The sequence below is a fragment of the Exserohilum turcica genome (assembly GCF_000359705.1).
Source record: "Exserohilum turcica Et28A unplaced genomic scaffold SETTUscaffold_5, whole genome shotgun sequence".
NCBI lineage: Eukaryota > Fungi > Ascomycota > Dothideomycetes > Pleosporales > Pleosporaceae > Exserohilum > Exserohilum turcicum.
Window position 1 is genome coordinate 1,353,667 of NW_007360266.1, and position 16,846 is coordinate 1,370,512.

At 52.4% G+C, this 16,846-nt stretch overlaps 9 protein-coding genes across 9 annotated transcripts; 3 read left to right on the forward strand and 6 right to left on the reverse strand.

Moving 5' to 3' along the window:
- Nucleotides 1–1,314: 1,314 nt before the first annotated feature.
- SETTUDRAFT_95037 (uncharacterized protein) lies at nt 1,315–2,728 on the forward strand (the record flags this gene model as incomplete). Its single annotated transcript, XM_008030904.1, has 2 exons — nt 1,315–1,980; nt 2,165–2,728. The coding sequence occupies 2 exons, from the start codon at nt 1,315–1,317 to the stop codon at nt 2,726–2,728; spliced, it is 1,230 nt and encodes a 409-aa protein (XP_008029095.1).
- A 239-nt stretch (nt 2,729–2,967) lies between these two features.
- Nucleotides 2,968–3,535, reverse strand: SETTUDRAFT_22056 (uncharacterized protein; the record flags this gene model as incomplete). The annotated part of the gene is made up of 2 exons (XM_008030545.1): nt 2,968–3,474; nt 3,527–3,535. 2 exons carry the CDS (start codon nt 3,533–3,535, stop codon nt 2,968–2,970), a joined length of 516 nt encoding a protein of 171 aa, XP_008028736.1.
- A 443-nt stretch (nt 3,536–3,978) lies between these two features.
- SETTUDRAFT_139874 (uncharacterized protein) lies at nt 3,979–5,792 on the forward strand (the record flags this gene model as incomplete). The annotated part of the gene is made up of 2 exons (XM_008030905.1): nt 3,979–4,312; nt 4,366–5,792. The coding sequence occupies 2 exons, from the start codon at nt 3,979–3,981 to the stop codon at nt 5,790–5,792; spliced, it is 1,761 nt and encodes a 586-aa protein (XP_008029096.1).
- A 369-nt stretch (nt 5,793–6,161) lies between these two features.
- SETTUDRAFT_155897 (uncharacterized protein) lies at nt 6,162–6,845 on the reverse strand (the record flags this gene model as incomplete). The annotated part of the gene is made up of 2 exons (XM_008030906.1): nt 6,162–6,518; nt 6,567–6,845. 2 exons carry the CDS (start codon nt 6,843–6,845, stop codon nt 6,162–6,164), a joined length of 636 nt encoding a protein of 211 aa, XP_008029097.1.
- A 2,358-nt stretch (nt 6,846–9,203) lies between these two features.
- Nucleotides 9,204–10,270, reverse strand: SETTUDRAFT_164779 (uncharacterized protein). The gene is made up of 2 exons (XM_008030907.1): nt 10,159–10,270; nt 9,204–10,099 (listed from the first exon to the last, which is right to left on the reverse strand). The coding sequence occupies exons 1-2, from the start codon at nt 10,232–10,234 to the stop codon at nt 9,333–9,335; spliced, it is 843 nt and encodes a 280-aa protein (XP_008029098.1). The 5' UTR covers nt 10,235–10,270; the 3' UTR covers nt 9,204–9,332.
- Nucleotides 10,271–10,882: 612 nt separating this feature from the next.
- Nucleotides 10,883–12,308, reverse strand: SETTUDRAFT_22059 (glycoside hydrolase family 76 protein; the record flags this gene model as incomplete). The annotated part of the gene is made up of 3 exons (XM_008030546.1): nt 10,883–11,431; nt 11,483–12,171; nt 12,221–12,308. The coding sequence occupies 3 exons, from the start codon at nt 12,306–12,308 to the stop codon at nt 10,883–10,885; spliced, it is 1,326 nt and encodes a 441-aa protein (XP_008028737.1).
- Nucleotides 12,309–12,607: 299 nt separating this feature from the next.
- SETTUDRAFT_173003 (uncharacterized protein) lies at nt 12,608–13,873 on the reverse strand (the record flags this gene model as incomplete). The annotated part of the gene is made up of 1 exon (XM_008030908.1): nt 12,608–13,873. One exon carries the CDS (start codon nt 13,871–13,873, stop codon nt 12,608–12,610), a length of 1,266 nt encoding a protein of 421 aa, XP_008029099.1.
- A 187-nt stretch (nt 13,874–14,060) lies between these two features.
- Nucleotides 14,061–15,005, forward strand: SETTUDRAFT_173004 (uncharacterized protein; the record flags this gene model as incomplete). The annotated part of the gene is made up of 2 exons (XM_008030909.1): nt 14,061–14,294; nt 14,382–15,005. The coding sequence occupies 2 exons, from the start codon at nt 14,061–14,063 to the stop codon at nt 14,985–14,987; spliced, it is 840 nt and encodes a 279-aa protein (XP_008029100.1). The 3' UTR covers nt 14,988–15,005.
- A 47-nt stretch (nt 15,006–15,052) lies between these two features.
- Nucleotides 15,053–16,764, reverse strand: SETTUDRAFT_22062 (uncharacterized protein; the record flags this gene model as incomplete). The annotated part of the gene is made up of 5 exons (XM_008030547.1): nt 15,053–15,926; nt 15,989–16,406; nt 16,465–16,492; nt 16,552–16,605; nt 16,654–16,764. The coding sequence occupies 5 exons, from the start codon at nt 16,762–16,764 to the stop codon at nt 15,053–15,055; spliced, it is 1,485 nt and encodes a 494-aa protein (XP_008028738.1).
- Between the last annotated feature and the right edge of the window lie 82 nt (nt 16,765–16,846).

A 16,846-nucleotide genomic window follows, 5' to 3' on the forward strand; every position in this document is an offset into this window, starting at 1 on the left:
CCCCAGCCACTAGCATCCAGCGGTGCCGGAAACAGCTTTGGAGGCTACTCGTCGTTCATGATGGGCCGCTAGCCGCGCCGCCATGAAAATCTGCTATGCCATTACGAGTGATGATCACGGAGTTGACGGCGCATCCATCACTGAGCATTTGCAAAATTTGCTTCGTCTCTTGTTGCCACTATTTTCAGTCATTTCGGTTCATGGCGAGGTGTTGAGTGTTGTTCTGGGTTGAATTTGGCTTCATAGGGCATGGATACTGGCGCGGAATCTCCTGGGCTTTCATGCCCGTTGGACGTGGACCTCTTTCCAGCATACAGCGATGATTCCCCCTTGTGCGATTGCTCATTTGGTTGTTTTCCCCCCGCCCCCCCCCCCTCCCCGGAGTTTGGAGATTGCTTTCTTTTCATTTCCTTTTCGTTTTCTTTTCGTTTTCTTTTCGTTTTTCTTCGCTTTCCTCGCTTACATCGCATGGTCCTTCAACTTGCACTCACCCCAGAATATCTCTTCTCTCCTGTTGCCGGGAAAGCTGGATGCTATGGACACTGCCATGTTCGTATTGTGGGCGTACTCTTGGGTTTCATATCTTTTTTTCTTTCCTATCCCTTGTTCTTCCCAAGTACATTGGTCATTGGTACTCATCGTCTGGCGCTATCGATTCTTAATGTGCATGGACTCTCTAGGATTGATTAGCGGAACATGCAGGTGCTGGTGTCTTTGCATGGTGGGCTCTTCGGTTGGTTTACCCGGGTTTCGTCTCATTTTCACGGTTTCATTTACATGATAGATGCGCATGCGGCTCCACGGCATGCCGGGGCTGGACACCATTCTGTCTTTACAGCATATTGATTTTTTTGGCATTCGCGTTTTTCACCCCTGGTCTCCCCGCAGCGGCTTCGGCTGTGCATGTAACGGCTTCGATTTACTCAATACCCTTTTTAAGTGCAAATTACGGCGTTAGGCAAATGGAGTCCAAGTAGAGTTGGTTTGGTGCGAGTGATGCCGTTGCTTTTGCGGTTGAGCGGTTGGGAAATGCTCAATTGATGTGTGTGGGTGGAATTGAGTTTGCTCGCAACGGCGAATCCAACTTTGCTATTGCGTTGCGCCGCTCCAGCAGAGCAGAGGCCTCGTGTGGGTGTGCACGCCAAGACGCTAGTCACTGGTCGCGGGCTTCAGAATTTCTACGAGCTACCCATACTTGTCACCCAACCACATCACCTCCTCCATACCCCATTCACCTCCCCCTCCTTTCGTTTTCTTCTTCTCCTCTTGTATTCTACTTGTCTACGCCAATGCGGTAGCGCAATTGAACCCAACATGCCTCCCCGGTTACAGTCTCCAAAATTTTCTGCATCAGCTGCTTCATCGCAAATTTCCTCATGTGCCGTCACGAGGCCACACGCCGTGTCTCTACCAGCACGGCAATCGCGTAGCTTCTCACAGACACCATGTCCACAAGTGACATTACGGCGGCGGAAATTTTATGAGTGGCTCAATGGGCCTGGCCGGGGACTGAAAGAGCCCATACCCAACGCGACAAATTATTTGGGAGCCTATGACAAGTATGGCAACCTGGTGCGCGCGGGTCCCGGATTCGGCAAGGAGGGAGCTGCAAAGGCAGACACGCCCGACCTAGAATCTCAGGCGGAAGAATCGACCGAGGAGACGACATCCGAAGCCCAGGAGAAGCCGGATGACGCAGAGCCTGAAAAGGCCGAAACCGAGCCATTCGGCAAGGCGGGCGAAGAGGGCGACAGCACAAAGCTTCAGCCAGAAACGGAAGAAGACTTGCGGCCATTCCCCCTCAACAAGTACTTTCGCAGTCAACCCGTCCTGAGCGAAGACCTTCGCGAAGCAATCTACCAGAGAGTTAAAAAGGACGGCGCGACAGTATCGCTCGCTAGCGTCGAGTTTGGCGTCAGCAATGAGCGTGTTGGTGCCGTCGTGCGGTTGAAGCAGATGGAGAAGGAGTGGATAGCCCAGGTATGTCGCACATTTTCTCTCTCTCCCTCTCTCCACGACATGATGAGCTTCTTAAAAAATCGATTAGTCTTTAAGACACCCACATGGTTACAAAAATTAAGTCATGCTCTTGCTGAACGTCGTCATCCCTCTATGGCTTGGACTAGAATGCATTCAAAGATGTTTGCTAACACATGGTCACCAGGGTAAGAAACTTGCACTGCCCTACTCCAAGAGTGTCCTCTCCATGCTTCCCACAACACCATATGTCGACCCCTCACTACCGCAAAACAAAGGCAAGCGGCCCATTCCGCACGAGCCTATCAATGACCTCATTGTACACCCCGCGACTCGTCAGCAACTGTTTGTGCCCGTTGCAGAGTCGCGCCGCTTCACGCGTGCCGATGCTGGCAAGGCGTTTGATAACAACCTGCTGCCGGCCGACGCCCGCATTCCTCACCCTGAGCTGGTGCAAGCAGAGCGCGAGCTTGAGGCGGGTCTTTCTTTCGAAGAGCGAAGAAAGCTTGCTGAAGAGCGGCTAGAGAAGGAGCAGGAGAAGAAGAAGAGGGAGGAAAGGAGAAGGGAAGAGGAGCTGAGGGCCATGAAGGTGGTGCCGAAGCGGAGGTGGGATTTCGTCATCCAGGATGTCAGCGTCGAGGCTGCAGGGCGCGATGGAAGAGGAGCGGCAGCGGCTGGCTGGCGGTATGGTGTACCGCACCAGGATCGCAAGAGAGGTATACCCAAGATTCCTACGCGCGTCGAAGCATAGGCTCCGCCTTAGTGTAATATTACATGATGAAAGCACGCGTCCACACGACGACGGCAACGACGGACATGACGAAGCTCGTGCGCACGTCGTGGTGTGGGCTGGTATGATGTGTAACGTATTGTATGATTCAAGTCTACGTATCCCTGACAGCGCACGTGTGACTAGGGCCAGGTCTACATGTCGAGGGTTGTTGGATGCAGGTCCGTCTCCCAAACAAGGCCCGGATGTGACTCTTGTCTTCACCGGTACTGCACCTTCTGGCCACCTCGCTTCTCCATCTTGGCCTGCCTCTTGCTTGCCTGCGGCTGCGGGACACCTGCAGCGTCCTGGAAGCCCCCCCGCATGCCCGAGTAGGTGCTCCAGGCGGCGTAGGCGCTGTACGCGGGCATGACAGCCCACAGCAGCCAGCCATAGTCGCCTGCGATGGCGGCGGCGACGATGCAGCCGTAGGTCCAGTAGACCACGTCCCACATGTACTCGGTCAGGCCTGGGGCATCGAGGTCCTCGCCCGGTCGCTTGACGGCGCCATCGGCCGTGAGCGTGGGGCGAGACAGGCGCTCAAAGTACAGCTGGATGAGCAGCTGCGGCGCCGAGAGGGCCAGATAGACGAGGATCGACTGGCGCGACAGAGAGGCGCGGAAGAGCAGGGCGCGAAGCAACCACCAGAAGCCGTGGATGGCGAGGGTGACGTAGAGCGTCTGGTTGAGGCGCTTGGTGTTGGAGGCGGCAAGCGTCTTGGTGGCTTTCTAGTCATCACGGCATGAGCGAGTGTCGGCGAGCGGTGGCGTCGAGACATACCTGGGCCATGGTGACGGCGGGCTTTGCTGTGGTCCAACGACGACAGGCGGCGGCGGAATCGTCAGAGGCATTGTGGGTGTGCATGGCCCGTGCGCCATAACAAGCGCGCGCAACCTGCATCGCGACCAAGGCCAGCAACACACGTCGCGCATCCCGCCGCCGCCGCCGCTTCTCTGTACACACTCGTCTGGATTCTATCTCGTCCTCTACGCTTGTCCCAGCCGTGCGCACCCGTGTTTACCAATTCGCTTTGTCGAACACACCGCCAGTCTCACCACTGATAGCCACCGAGACACACAATCGACCTTCACCACAACACGCCTTCCCCACGACTTCTCCCTCGCCACGCCGGCGCCCTCGACCCAGCCAACCCGCCGCCCCTGCTCCTCCCCCATGATTCTCTGGACTATGAGCCCTCCAGCCTAGGACCTCGCCTTGCCCCTCGGAAAAGCATGTCACCCCCGCCCGGCGTCAATGCCCAGCTGCGCCAGCTTGTATACTACCACCTCGACAACGGCTTTGTCGAAAACGCCCTGTTTCTCGCCGGTCGCCTCCAGGCTCTCGAACCCCGCAACCCAGATGCCGCGCATCTGCTCGCGCTCTGTAACCTTCGCCTCGGCAGATACAAGGCCGCCTTTGACGATGCGCGAGCCAAAGGAATGCACGCACAGCATCTGGGATGCGCCTACGTCTTCGCCCATGCCTGTCTCGCCCTTGGCCGCCATGAGCAAGGAGCCCAGGCGCTGGAAAAGGTGCGCAGTCTGTGGGCAGGGCGCAACCACTGGAGTAGGTAGTTCATGGCCCCCCCCCAGCCCCCAGCCTGCTAACCAGAAGCCCAGACAAGCATTCTGAGACATCGCGGCGACATGTGCCGGATGCGGCCGCCTGTTATTGCTTGCTGGGAAAGCTATACGCAGCACACGGCGATACCCGAAAAGCCATTGACTACTTTGTCGAGGCGCTCAAGATTAATTCCTTCATGTGGGATGCATTCACCGGCCTCTGCGACATTGGCGCTGTAGTCCGACCTCACAACATCTTCAAAATCACCCCCGATATGCTTCCGTTTGCCCCGAAGCCCGATATCGACCCCTTCAATACCTCCTCCAGACAGTCCGGTGACGGTGGACTTAACATGGGAGGAACGAATCTGCTTTCCAAATTAAACGGCCGCACTACACAGACGAGCTCCCATCATGACTTCGACACACCGGCAGCAAACGGGCAAAACATGCACGATGAGCATGTTATGATGGGCGAGACCGGCGGCCCTGTCATGTCACGCCCCGTCACTTCGAGAGCACGCACAAAGACAAATCCCGAGGTCGATCAAACAGATATCCCACGACCTGTATACCAGAACGGACATAAGAGGACCGTGTCTGGTCATTCATTAAACCAGCCGCAGAACCCGCCGCAGCAACAACCATTAGATCCCACAGCAGCGCCTCCACGTCGCAGTGTGCGCCTGCTTAATTCCATTACTCAGATCCGGCCATCAAACCCTAGGCAAGGAGCAACATCAACCAAGGATATCGAGTCAAAAGAGCGGCGCGAGTTACGAAAGGCAAGAGCTGCGGCCCCCAAAGCACGGTCAGGCACCACTTCAACTGTAGGAAGGGTTGTTAGTGGGAACAGAAAACCGCACGTTGATACATTGGAGCCATCAAAACCCGACAACAGGCCTGCCAGTGGGGCGGCGGTCGCTGTAGCTCCGCCTCCGAGAATGGCTCAAACGACCGATACGTCCCGGGAGCGGGAGGTTTTGAACTGGCTGCTAGATTTACTTCTCAAGATTGGTTCCGGATATCGGCATCTGAGTCGCTACGATGCATCAAAGGCATTGGAAGCATTTGCAGCAGTGCCCAAGGCTCAGCGCGAGACGCCTTGGGTCCTCGCACAAATCGGCAAAGCTCACTATGAGCGCACACATTACGCAGACGCAGGGAATACGTTCCGGAAGATTCGGGAAATGGCGCCCTCGTCACTGGAGCACATGGAAGTATATTCAAACACACTCTGGCAACTCAAAGACGAAGTAGCTCTGGGCCATCTTGCTCACACACTCATGGATCAAGATCGACTCTCTCCACAAGCCTGGTGTGCACTTGGCAATGCTAGTTCGCTGGATCGACAGCACGACGACGAGCATACAAGGAAGGAGAAAGAGAAAGAGAAAGAGAAAGAGAGAGAAGGAGGAGGAGACAGGATAAGCGCTCAAAGTCCCCCCCCCCCCAAAAAAGGGGCTTGTTTTGGTAGTGTGTAGCCTAGTGTATGTGTACAAGTGTGATTGTGGATTGTGGCAATGAAGCTACATGTATCAGAAAAAAGAAGCTGATAATTGGTTCAAAAAAAAAGAGGACCTCTTCATTTCTGTTGCTGGATAAAAGGTGCGTGGGTGAGAGGAGGGAGGTGCATGATAAGAAGCGTGATTTCCGATGCTGATGCCAAGATGCTAATGCTTTGATGCTTTGATGCCTTGATGCTGAAGAAGAGAGAAAGAGAGAGAGAGAGAGAGTCTTTTTTTTTGTGGGAAACAAAAAAAGTCGGGGACGAGGGAGGTCATGAAGAGGGTTTCGTAAGAGAGGAGGGAAAAAAAATAACCCCCAAAAAAGGGACAATAAAAAAAGATTTATCAATGCTCATCTTCACTACTCCATCCTCCGTCGTCGTCTTGATCAATACTCTCCATGACCTCTTTGATAACCCCGTGACTCTTTGGATCCAGATTCATGGCAATGGTGAGATGGCGGATTGCGCTGGAGCGATCGCGCAGTTTCTTGTAACATCTACCCAGCAGGAAATGGATGTTTGGATCGTCTGGCGCAGCGTCTTTGAGATACAGTAGCTCCTTGAGAGCTTCTTGCGGCGCGTTGAGCTTGAGCAGGACCTGCGACTTGCGGAAACGAGCCATGACTGAGCGTGGGTCGATTCTGATGGCGTTCTCGAATTGCAATAATGCGGGCTCGATTTTCTTCATGCGGTCCAGAACCTGTAGAAGCGTCAGCGGCAAAGGAGGCAAACAATGTGAATGACTTACAAGACCAATTCGAACAAGGATCATGGCGTTGTTCTGGTTGATTTCGGCCGCTGCCCGATAATGCTTCTCAGCTACCTCGTATTTGCCCAGGCGCTCATAGACGTTGCCGAGACCATACCAACCGTTGTAATGTCTGTTATCTGCGCTGATGGCGTTGCGATAGGCTGTCGTAGCCTTGTCGAACTCTTCATTTGCCACATGTTCATGACCTTGTAGAGTAAAAGCGTAGGCAAACTTTGGATCCAGCTGTGTAGCACGAGAAAAGCATTTTACTGCCATATCCACCACCCCCTTGATGCTTCGTACATACATGACATACCATACCATACCCTTCTTTGTACCTACAACAACAGCAACAAGAACAACAACAACAACAACAACAACAACAACAACAACAACAACAGCAACAACAAAAAGTGGGGGGCACTTTTGCTCGCACTTTACTCGCACTTTGCTTGGATTCCAAGCGAGGCGCGCGGGGGGGGGGCGTGTATGCAGGGAATTTTTTTCACTTTGAAATTCCTACTTTTTTTTCTTTTGGAATTGCATTGTATTGGGAGCGTGCGAGGAGGAGGGGGGATAACGGACGGGCGGACTGGTTGATTGGTTGATTGGTTGGTTGATTGATTGATTGAGAGAGAGAGAGACATAGGGGCACAGGGAGAGATGGGGAGACGGAGACGGAGACGGAGACGGGAGATACATGCATACATAATAGTCAGCGATACCGCAAATGAATAGGTATAAGATGCTGCTCTGTGATTTTGAGCTCTAGTCTTGTCTTGTCTTGTCTTGTTTTGTCTTGTCTGAATTCCGTCTTTCGAGTTGCGTTTACTGTACTATGCTGTGCTGTTATGTTATGGTCTTTCAAACAGCTGCTTTGGTGAAATGTAAAAGAAGGAGGGGGGGGGGTGTTAAGTTCAAGTTGAGAAGAAGAAGAAGAAGAAGACGAAGGGGAGGAGGAGGAGGAGTGTGTATTCATACATTGAATATCTCACTCCCGACGAACCCACACCGATGAAGAACATAAAATGGTGAGCAGGAAACAGGGATTTTGGACTAGAATACTTAATCGAATCGACTACTTAGGGATATTATTTTAGGTATCGTATTCATCTCTCGCTTTCTCATGCTTCCCTCCCCTTTCCCCTTATACCCCTGCCTCTCTCTCTCTCTCTCACCGCGGTACCAACACCCCATGCACAGTAACAACTTTGCCCGTCACATGCCTCGTGCTTAGTATCCTGATAATCATGTTTGCAATGTCTGCTGCGTTGCTCGGATGTCTGGCAGCAATTTCGTCTTCGTCTTGTTCTTCTGCAGCTGTGAGTGTGTGTGTGCATGATTAGCCGGGTGGGTTAGAGCAGGCTAGCTTGTACGCGAGTTGCGAGTTGCGAGTTGCGAGTTGCGAGTTGCGAGTTGCGAGGAAATAGTGGTGGGTAATGAAGTGCACAAGAAAAAAAAAGAAGGGGTAAGGGTAATGAGAAAGATGAAGGAAGATGATGGAAAAGGGGAAAAAGGAGAAAGAACATACGTTTCTCCATTTCCAGAGGCGAATGTCCAGATATAGCCTTCGTGTCTGTATCTGCAACGAGCGCAAGTGCATTCACCGTGATACTCCTATCCGTACCCGTACCCGTACCCGCATATGTATCCGCAAGTCGGTGCGTCAAATCATGTAAAGCCGAGTCAGAAGATCTGCAAATACGCCAGTCAGTCATACAGCCAAGTTCTTGCCGGCAAACGCACCACCACCCTTAAGGATACACCCGTCGCTTATCCCTCCCCCAAAGAAGGCAAGCATACTTACCCATCTCGCCAACCCACAAACACCACGCGACCCCACCCCGCCTGTTTGATTGCAGCAAGACACAACTGCGCGAGTAACAAAACTGCAGAATCGCACTTCTCACAACCTATACTTTCGCCCTCGGAACTGCCCACGTGCATGTCGGTGCCGCAGACCACATCGCCGCGACGCACAATGCTCGACTTGGCACTCGAAACCAAAAGGATCCCAGGAGCGCCTAACGTGGAAGTAACACGCGCATGCAGCGAGCGGACCTACTCACCACTCTAACTATTAGTTCATAATTCCCCAGCGACGTGTGCCTTGGTACTACGACAGCGCGAGAAGCGTTGCTGGGATTGGCATAGCGTACATCATCGTAATCCGTCAAATCCGCTTTCCAGCCGTCGAATTTGGAGCGGAATTTCGCGGCGTAACGCGTGGTGAGGTCGTGGAGGAGGGCGGCGGTGCCGGCTTGATCCGAGTGGTAGTGTAGTGCGATTGAGGCGCCTAGACTGGCTAATTGGTATGCGGTGGCTTTGCCAATGGGACTCGTGGCGTCTGTGATGAGGGCGGTTTGGCCGAGGAGGGGAACGTCGTGGGGGATGGATGAGGGTGTTTCGGTGAGTGTGGGTGGAGTGCGGAGGTGGATGGAGGTGGTGGTGAAGATGGGGTGTCGTAGGGACGCCAGAGCTGAGTTCTTAGTATGGGATGTAGGGAGATGTGTAGGCTGATGTTGTCGGTAGTGAGGATTGCGTAGTGGAGACTAGCCAGGCACTGTAGTTAATATGATGCAATTGTCAAGGATAGAAAGGGAAAGTGGAGCCTAGTGTACTAGTAAAGAGTTCAAACATCATAGGAAGTTGCTCATTCGTACTATGTAATCAATTCGCTCAAGACGCAGATTCTAATCAACATTTTTCGAAAGACACCACCCCATTACCGTTTCCTTTTACCCATCGCGGGATTTTGATTGCTTAGAAGCAGAAGACCTGGTCCTCAAGCTTGCTAACAGGCCTGGCCTTGTCGAAACCCAGGCTCTCGGTAGCCTTCTTCATGGCAGCAACCATGGGCGGTGGTCCACAGATGAGAATCCTGACGTCCTTGGCGGGCGCAGGAAGCTTCTCCTTGATCATGTCGGCAGTGACGAAGCCGACACCACCAGACCACTTCTCGGGTGGGTTGTTGAGTACGTAGTGCACCCTGAACTTGGGGTCCTTGGCCGCTAGCGCATCGAGTTCGTCCTTGAGCAGAATATCCTCGGGGTTCACGTTGGCAAAGATGAGATCAACCTCGGTCCTGTCGCCCGTCGGCCGTCCGCGCATAATAGCTTTGGCGACCTGCAGCATGGGAGTGATTCCGGTACCGCCGGCAATCATACCAAAGTGTCTAACCATGTTGGGAGTGTATACCATGGCGCCCTTGGGCCCCCTGACCTTCATCTTGTCGCCAATCTTGAGGTTCGCAACATACTTGGAGATGTTGCCCGTAGGGTACGACTTGATGAGCAGGTCGACATGGCCCTTGTCTTCGTCTGAGGTAATGGGTGTGTAGGAGCGGACGACTTCCTTGGGCTGGCCGGGGATAGTCGCAGCGAGCGAAATGTGCTGGCCGATGGGGAGACCGAGGATGTCGGTTGGGCGAGGCAGTTTGAAGCGGTAGATGGCTGTGTTGTGCGAGAGAACTTCTTTGTGCTCTAACTCAAACTCCTGGAACTCGGTGGGCTTGAGCACTTTGCGGGGTGCTGGTGGGTAGGTTAGCCGGAAGGGTTTCTTTTGGGAGCGCCAACAGAAATGCTCTTACAGCTGCTGGCGCTGGCGTATGCGAGGTAGCCGCCCACGAGGGCGACCACAGCCACCGCATAGGGCAGGTAGTCCATGATTGATGCCATTGCAAACGCACGCAGGATACGGCGTCTTAAAATGAGGGGAGGAGGGGAGGAGAGGAAGTGCTGGAAATGGCTGTTGCCGAAAGCTCGGAGCTGCTTGCGAAGGGCAGGCCCGCAAAACACATCCCTGGCTACGATTGGCTCGCGTGCCGAGCCTTGGCAGGGTATCCTTGCAAGCTGACTTCATAGCTCGGCTGTCCCCCGCTACAAGTTCGGCTGTCCCCGGAGATGCTTAGCTAATAGTGCCAAGAGCATTCCCCGAGTTGACCTGTCTGGAAAGATATCACGACACCAGCCTACGCATCGTTAGCCTTAAGCGGCTTAGCGCTTATCTATCCTAGCTGAAGAATTTCCAGACCACGACTGCTCACGCCATGCTAGACTATTCTTAGGTGGGTTTAGAGAACTTTGGTTGTTACATATGTAAAGCTGCTTACTAAGAATCCCAGGACAGCCGAGCTCGCAGCGCGGGACAGCCAAGCACGCATTAGGAAACTCGATCCATATCACGTGTTCATGAACGGTAATTGTAGCCTAGTATGGTATGTATACTCTCTGAAAAGCCGCAGGATTTCTGATCCACATACGTACAATGCCACATGAGCGACTCTGCGTTACGCCTGTATCGGACGCAGGTGACTAGCACATCAGGGCCGCCGCGAAAGCGACAGCCAAGACGGCCGTGATGCCCGCTGCCCTCGCACCCGCACCACTCGCACCATCCGCCTTCTCCGATGCGCCGGTATCCCCCTTATCCTCCGGTCCGCCCGTGATATTCATAGGTACTCGTGCCTTTGCTGGCAAATATAGCAGACCCTGCACAGCCTCCATTGCATTGAAAATGTCCCCCAGGTTGCCGTCACTAGCCTTGCCAAACTCCGACCATCTGCCTCCTTCGACCCAGGACTGCGAGCATCGCACTTCTGCTGTCCCAGTGTGATTACATGCTGCGACCGCGGCTTCAGCAGCAATTACCAACATCTTGTCAAGGGAATCCGCCACCGCGGGTGCGGCTACCACGGCGCGGGCATAGGAGCGAGCGGCGACGCCTTTGTACGCCCGATTATCCGGTTCGCAGCGGCCGCCCTCGTCGCAGACAGTCTCCGTGAAAATGCCATCTTCAAGGAAGACCGATGTCGTGTTCACAAGCCCCTTGACTGCGTCGGCCCATTTTTGCTTTCCTCCTGTCTAACCCAGTTGCTTAGCAGCATTCCATGATTCCACAAGACAAGTACTTACAATGTTGTACATCACAGCTGCACCTTCGGTCAACAGACCGTGCTCATATGTCCACTGGATGTCGTTGATCGTGGTACAATCCCTTCTAGCGCCATAGACGTTGTAATCGTCCGTAATTAAGCCAATCTCTTTTGCCCAGTCAAAGATCTTCTCCGCCCACTCAGCATACGTGTCGTTGCCGGTGAAGCGTGCCAGACGAGAAGCCAGTAAAAAGAAGTCGCTGTTTGCGGATGTTTGTGCATAATCATATCCTTCTTTAAAGTATCTTTCCACACGAAGACCAACATCACAATACCCACTGTCCCATCGCATGGTAAGGGCGTCAAACACATCGATAGCCATATCGACCCACGACTCGTTGTTAGGAATTGGGAACCCAAATTCAGCAGCAGTCATCGCTGTCTGGGCCCAGGCGCACTGATCGTCATTTAACGGATGTTCCGTTTGATTGAGCGGCATGAAGGTGTGGTTTTCGCCTTTCTGCCATAGTATGCCTTCCGAGATTAACGAGTCATATTGTGTGTCGCTGGTTAGGTTTGAGTATTCAATCAAGCCATTGAACACAACGCCGGCTTCCCACCAGTTGTAGGGGCGAGGCAAGATGCCGGGGATTCCAGTACGCGAGAGGGTCTCCTTGTAGAATGTGACGATCTCATTAGCGAGCGTCTTTGTTACAGAAACAATCGAGTCTATAACACATTAGGCACTATTTTAAACATCGTGACCCTGTTGTCCTACCTCTGCTGCTGACGTCCAAGTCAAGTGCAGCAACGCTGCCAGAGACGTATGAGAGAGCGAGCGACAGCACGGCAGTACGCGCGAACATGGCGAATAGTAAAAAAAGTAACGAACGAGTTTAGACAGTCATGGCGACACAGAAGTCCAGCGATAAACAAATCCTGCAGTCTAGTTTTCCATTTAGGGCGGCCGTGAGGATCTTTGCCGCATGCCGACTGGACCAATTACAGTTCGATCATTGGCCAATGCGCAGCACGCCTGAATCCTAAAGACCCATTTTCATCTCGTCTGGGAATCCAGGGGCAAGGCTTGCCATGTGCCTGCCTAGAAAAGCTTCTCGGTGCATGGCGCAGCTGTGATAGCGCTGTGCACAATGTTGCTATACCGCTAAGTGGTTTTGCGTTCAATTCCCATCCTTGCAATTAAGGCTTTTGCGATATCATGCGCAAAACCTTCGTCGTTTATGGGCCGCTCGTCTTCGACAATGTCGATTCCACTCGTTCGAAGCCCATCTTTGATAGCATTGAAAAGCGCATTATCGGCCTTTGTATCTTCAAACGGTCCTCCAGGTGTTGCAATCATGCTGATTCCTCCTTTGGGAAGCCAAACTTGCACTGCTTGTGGATTTTTCGCATGCTTCTTCAACTGCGCCGCGATGAACTCACCCACTTGTACTGCTTCGTCTTCGGATGTCCTCATCAATGTAACAACAGGATTGTGCTCGTATAGCTTGCGGTTCTTGTAACGTTCCGGGACTGTATTCATGGGACCGAAGTTTGTCATATCCGTTGCACCCACAGATATAATGTTTGGTATCCCAGCTGTGGCAGTGGCTTCTAAACGATGTTCACCAGCACTCATAACACCGCCGGTAAGATGGTCGCAGATCTCTGTCGTTGTAAGATCGAGCACAGCGTCGAGCCCGCCTTCTCGAACAAGTCGCTCCATGGCCTTTCCTCCGTGTCCTGTCGCATGGAACACATATGTCTCAATGTCGTAGTTGGACTCCAGGTATTTCCGAATCGCATCAACGGCGGGGGTTGTAACGCCAAACATGGTAATCCCAACGCGCTTCTTCTGTGGATGAGCCCTGTTCTGAGTTCTTGATGCATACGTACGAGCCATACCCGAGATGGCTGCACCGGCATTGCTGAGTACATTTCTGAGAACTTGATTCAATCCAGCCACGTCGACGACACTGTACATCATCGTAATATCTGTTTCCCCGACAATTGGCCCCGTGTCGCCACTCGCTACGGTGGAAACGATTAGCTTCGGAAAGCCAATAGGTAACGCATTCCTCATAACTTCTGCAGCGAGTGATGTGCCGCCTGATCCACCTGCATTGATCAGGGCATGAATGCTGCCTTCATCTAATAGCTTCTTGACAGCCTTTGTTGCACAGGCCGCCATAGTCTTGATGACCTCTCCCCGTGGCAGATCACCAACTTGTATTCCATTGCCGAATTCGTTCAGTAGCTGTTGCTGGCTGACATTGATAGCGTCATGCTTTGTAGAGCTACGGCCCACGTCGATGAGCACCACGCTGACATCATTGTGTTGAATGACGTCTCGAAGAAAAAGCAGCTCCTCTAGTTTCGTATCACAGGTACCAAGAAGCGCAACACAGGGAGAAGAAGAAGACATGGCCATGTATGTATGAAAGAACAATTGAGTTGTCGTCCATCAACTCGGCATGTCATAGGTAGGCAGATCCCCACGCTAGCAATTACGTCATCATCCTCACTTTATCTACGCTTCTCAACGTGATCACGCCAGCAAATAGAGTCCATCTAGCCCTTGAGTTTGTATTGCTCGACATAACAACTTTCCAACAGAAATGTCGCCTCCCACAGACCGGTCCTCCATTTTGCAGAACCTCCGCTCACAAATCAACAATGGAAAGATCATCGTCGGAGCCGGTGCTGGCATCGGTCTCAGCGCCAAGTTCATTGAAGCTGGTGGCGGCGATCTCATCATAATATACAACAGCGGAAGATACCGAATGGCCGGGCGCGGGTCACTAGCAGGATTGATGCCGTACGGCAATGCAAATGATGTCGTACTCGAGATGGTAAGCCCAAATGCCAGTCAGCGACCAAGTCCTCACATGGAGAAAAACACAAACATGTATGCAAGAAAGGAGCTAACCTAGAACTAGGCAGGCGAAGTCTTGCCGATTGTCAAGTCAACACCAGTACTGGCAGGCGTGTGCGCCACAGATCCTTTCAAGGACATGAGTCGTTTCCTCAAGCAGCTCAAAGACCTTGGTTTCGCGGGTATACAGAATTTCCCTACTGTCGGTCTGATCGACGGGACGTTCCGCCAGAACCTGGAAGAGACGGGAATGTCGTATGACGCCGAGGTTGAGGTTGTGAAGATGGCGCGGGAGATGGATCTCCTGACCACGCCCTACGTGTTTAATGTCGACGAGGCTAAGAAGATGGCGAGCGCTGGCGCAGACATTCTGGTTGCGCATATGGGCTTGACTACATCTGGCAGCATTGGTGCTACTTCTGGGAAGAGCTTAGATGACAGTGTGAAGCTGATCCAGGAGATTCGAGACGCAGCATCGGATATTAAGAGCGACATCATTATCCTGTGCCATGGTGGCCCGATCGCGAAGCCAGAAGATGCAGAGTATGCGATTAGCCGAACAAAAGGCGTGCATGGCTTCTATGGGGCAAGCTCCATGGAGCGATTGCCTGTAGAAGACGCCATTACCAACATTACGAAGACATTCAAGGGTATCAAGCCTGCATCGTGAGCCTAGAATGACTGACCCAAAAAAGGAATAAATTAATTTATTATCAAAACGTGTATGGTGTTCATTTACAAGGTATATCTGAAATCAGGATGACGATCGCCCAGTTTCCCAGCGTCGATTTGCCTGATTCTCTCATCGATGGACATTGCCTCTCTCTTTCTGTTAACCCTACGAAGCACAAAGTACATGGTGGTGTATCCACAAGCTGCCACCAAGATTGCGCAAATGGAAACTGTATGACCAATCATGTAGCGGCCATCGCTGTTAGAGATGCGATAGATCTGGCCAGCCATGATACCCGCCGAGTTTCCGATCGACTGTTGCAGACCGATAGCAGTGGCACGCTTAAAGTACCCAGCATTGCTATTAATGATCCATGTGACGTTCAGTCCGACACAGCAGAATATGCCAGTTGCTGTAACATATGTCGCAAAATACAGCACTGCGGTTGATGTCATTGGAAGCCCAAGCATCAGGGCGTAGCCAACAGCTGTGACTAAAGCCAAGGGAACCATGAAAAAGGCGCGGCGATTGACATAGTCGGAGCACCAGGCTATGAAGAGGTAGACTGCCGATGCCCAGATATACACGGGTACTGTCAGGAGTTGTGTACGAATGCTCGAGTAACCGAATCCGCGGATGATGACGGGAAGAAATGTCGAGAAACCAAAGGAACACGTGTTGGCACAGAACTGACACGCCGCGCTCAGCCACACCTTGTAGTCCAAGAATGCGAATTTGACCTCGCCCTTGTCCATGGCATCTCTTGTCATGGATTTGCCCTGGTAGAGACGCTCCTTTTCGTGTCTTGCGCGAAGTAGAGCCTTTTCGTCTTCGTTCAGCCACCATGCCGTTTCAAAGTTGTCTGGGAGAAGGAAAACCATGGCGAAGCCTACGACAATTGAGATGAGCCCTTCGACGAGGAACAGCCATCGCCATCTATGCAAGATTGAAAGTGTCAGTTTGTCTTTCCCGGTTTACGTCGGTGGCGAGACACTTACCCAGCAAGTCCACTTGCACCATGTAGGTTTGTCAGGCCAAAGGCCAGTAATCCACCAAAAGCACCGCTGAGTGCAGATGCAACGAAAAGATATGACACCCTTCGAGCTTGCTCCAGAGGCCTGTAGTACATGCTGAGGTACAAGGTCAAGCAGGGAAAGAGTCCTGACTCAAAGGCCCCTAGCAGAAGGCGAGTGGCGAGAAGGGCAGCATAGTTCTGCACAAAGGCCGAGCCAATGATGACGGCACTCCAGCTGATGATGAAGAAAGGAATCAGACGAGACGGACGCAGCTTTTTAAGCAAAAGAGAGGACGGGAGTTCGAATGTGATATATGTTACGTAGAAAAGCGTCACAGCGACATTGAGACGGTCGCCTGTCAGATTGAGATCTTCTTTCATGCCTGCAATGGCAGCATTGCCTAATATGAGTCAGTGGATGGGTGTCATAGTATACGCGATATGGAGTAGAGCACACACCAATATTAGATCGGTCAAGGTAGGCTACCTATGGCATAATTGTTAGATCCGACTAGACTATTCACTACTAGCCCAGAGCTTTCTTACCAAGAAGACGATGACCATCATGGGGGATAGTATGAGATCCAGCTTACGGATCAGCTGTATTGATCAGTCAATAATGCCAAAATATGTATCCAGGAAGTCTACCTTTTTCTCCGCAACTGGATCGATTTCAATCTCTTCGCTTGCCCCAATTTGGGTGTCCTTCTCGTAAACAGAGCCATCGCCAGCTTTGGTATCCTGCATGGGATCCGCCATTGTGCAAAATGAGCGCTCGAAAGACGGTGCGAATGTATATTTTTTAGTCCAGTGTCCACGCTACAGATATAGGCCATAATGA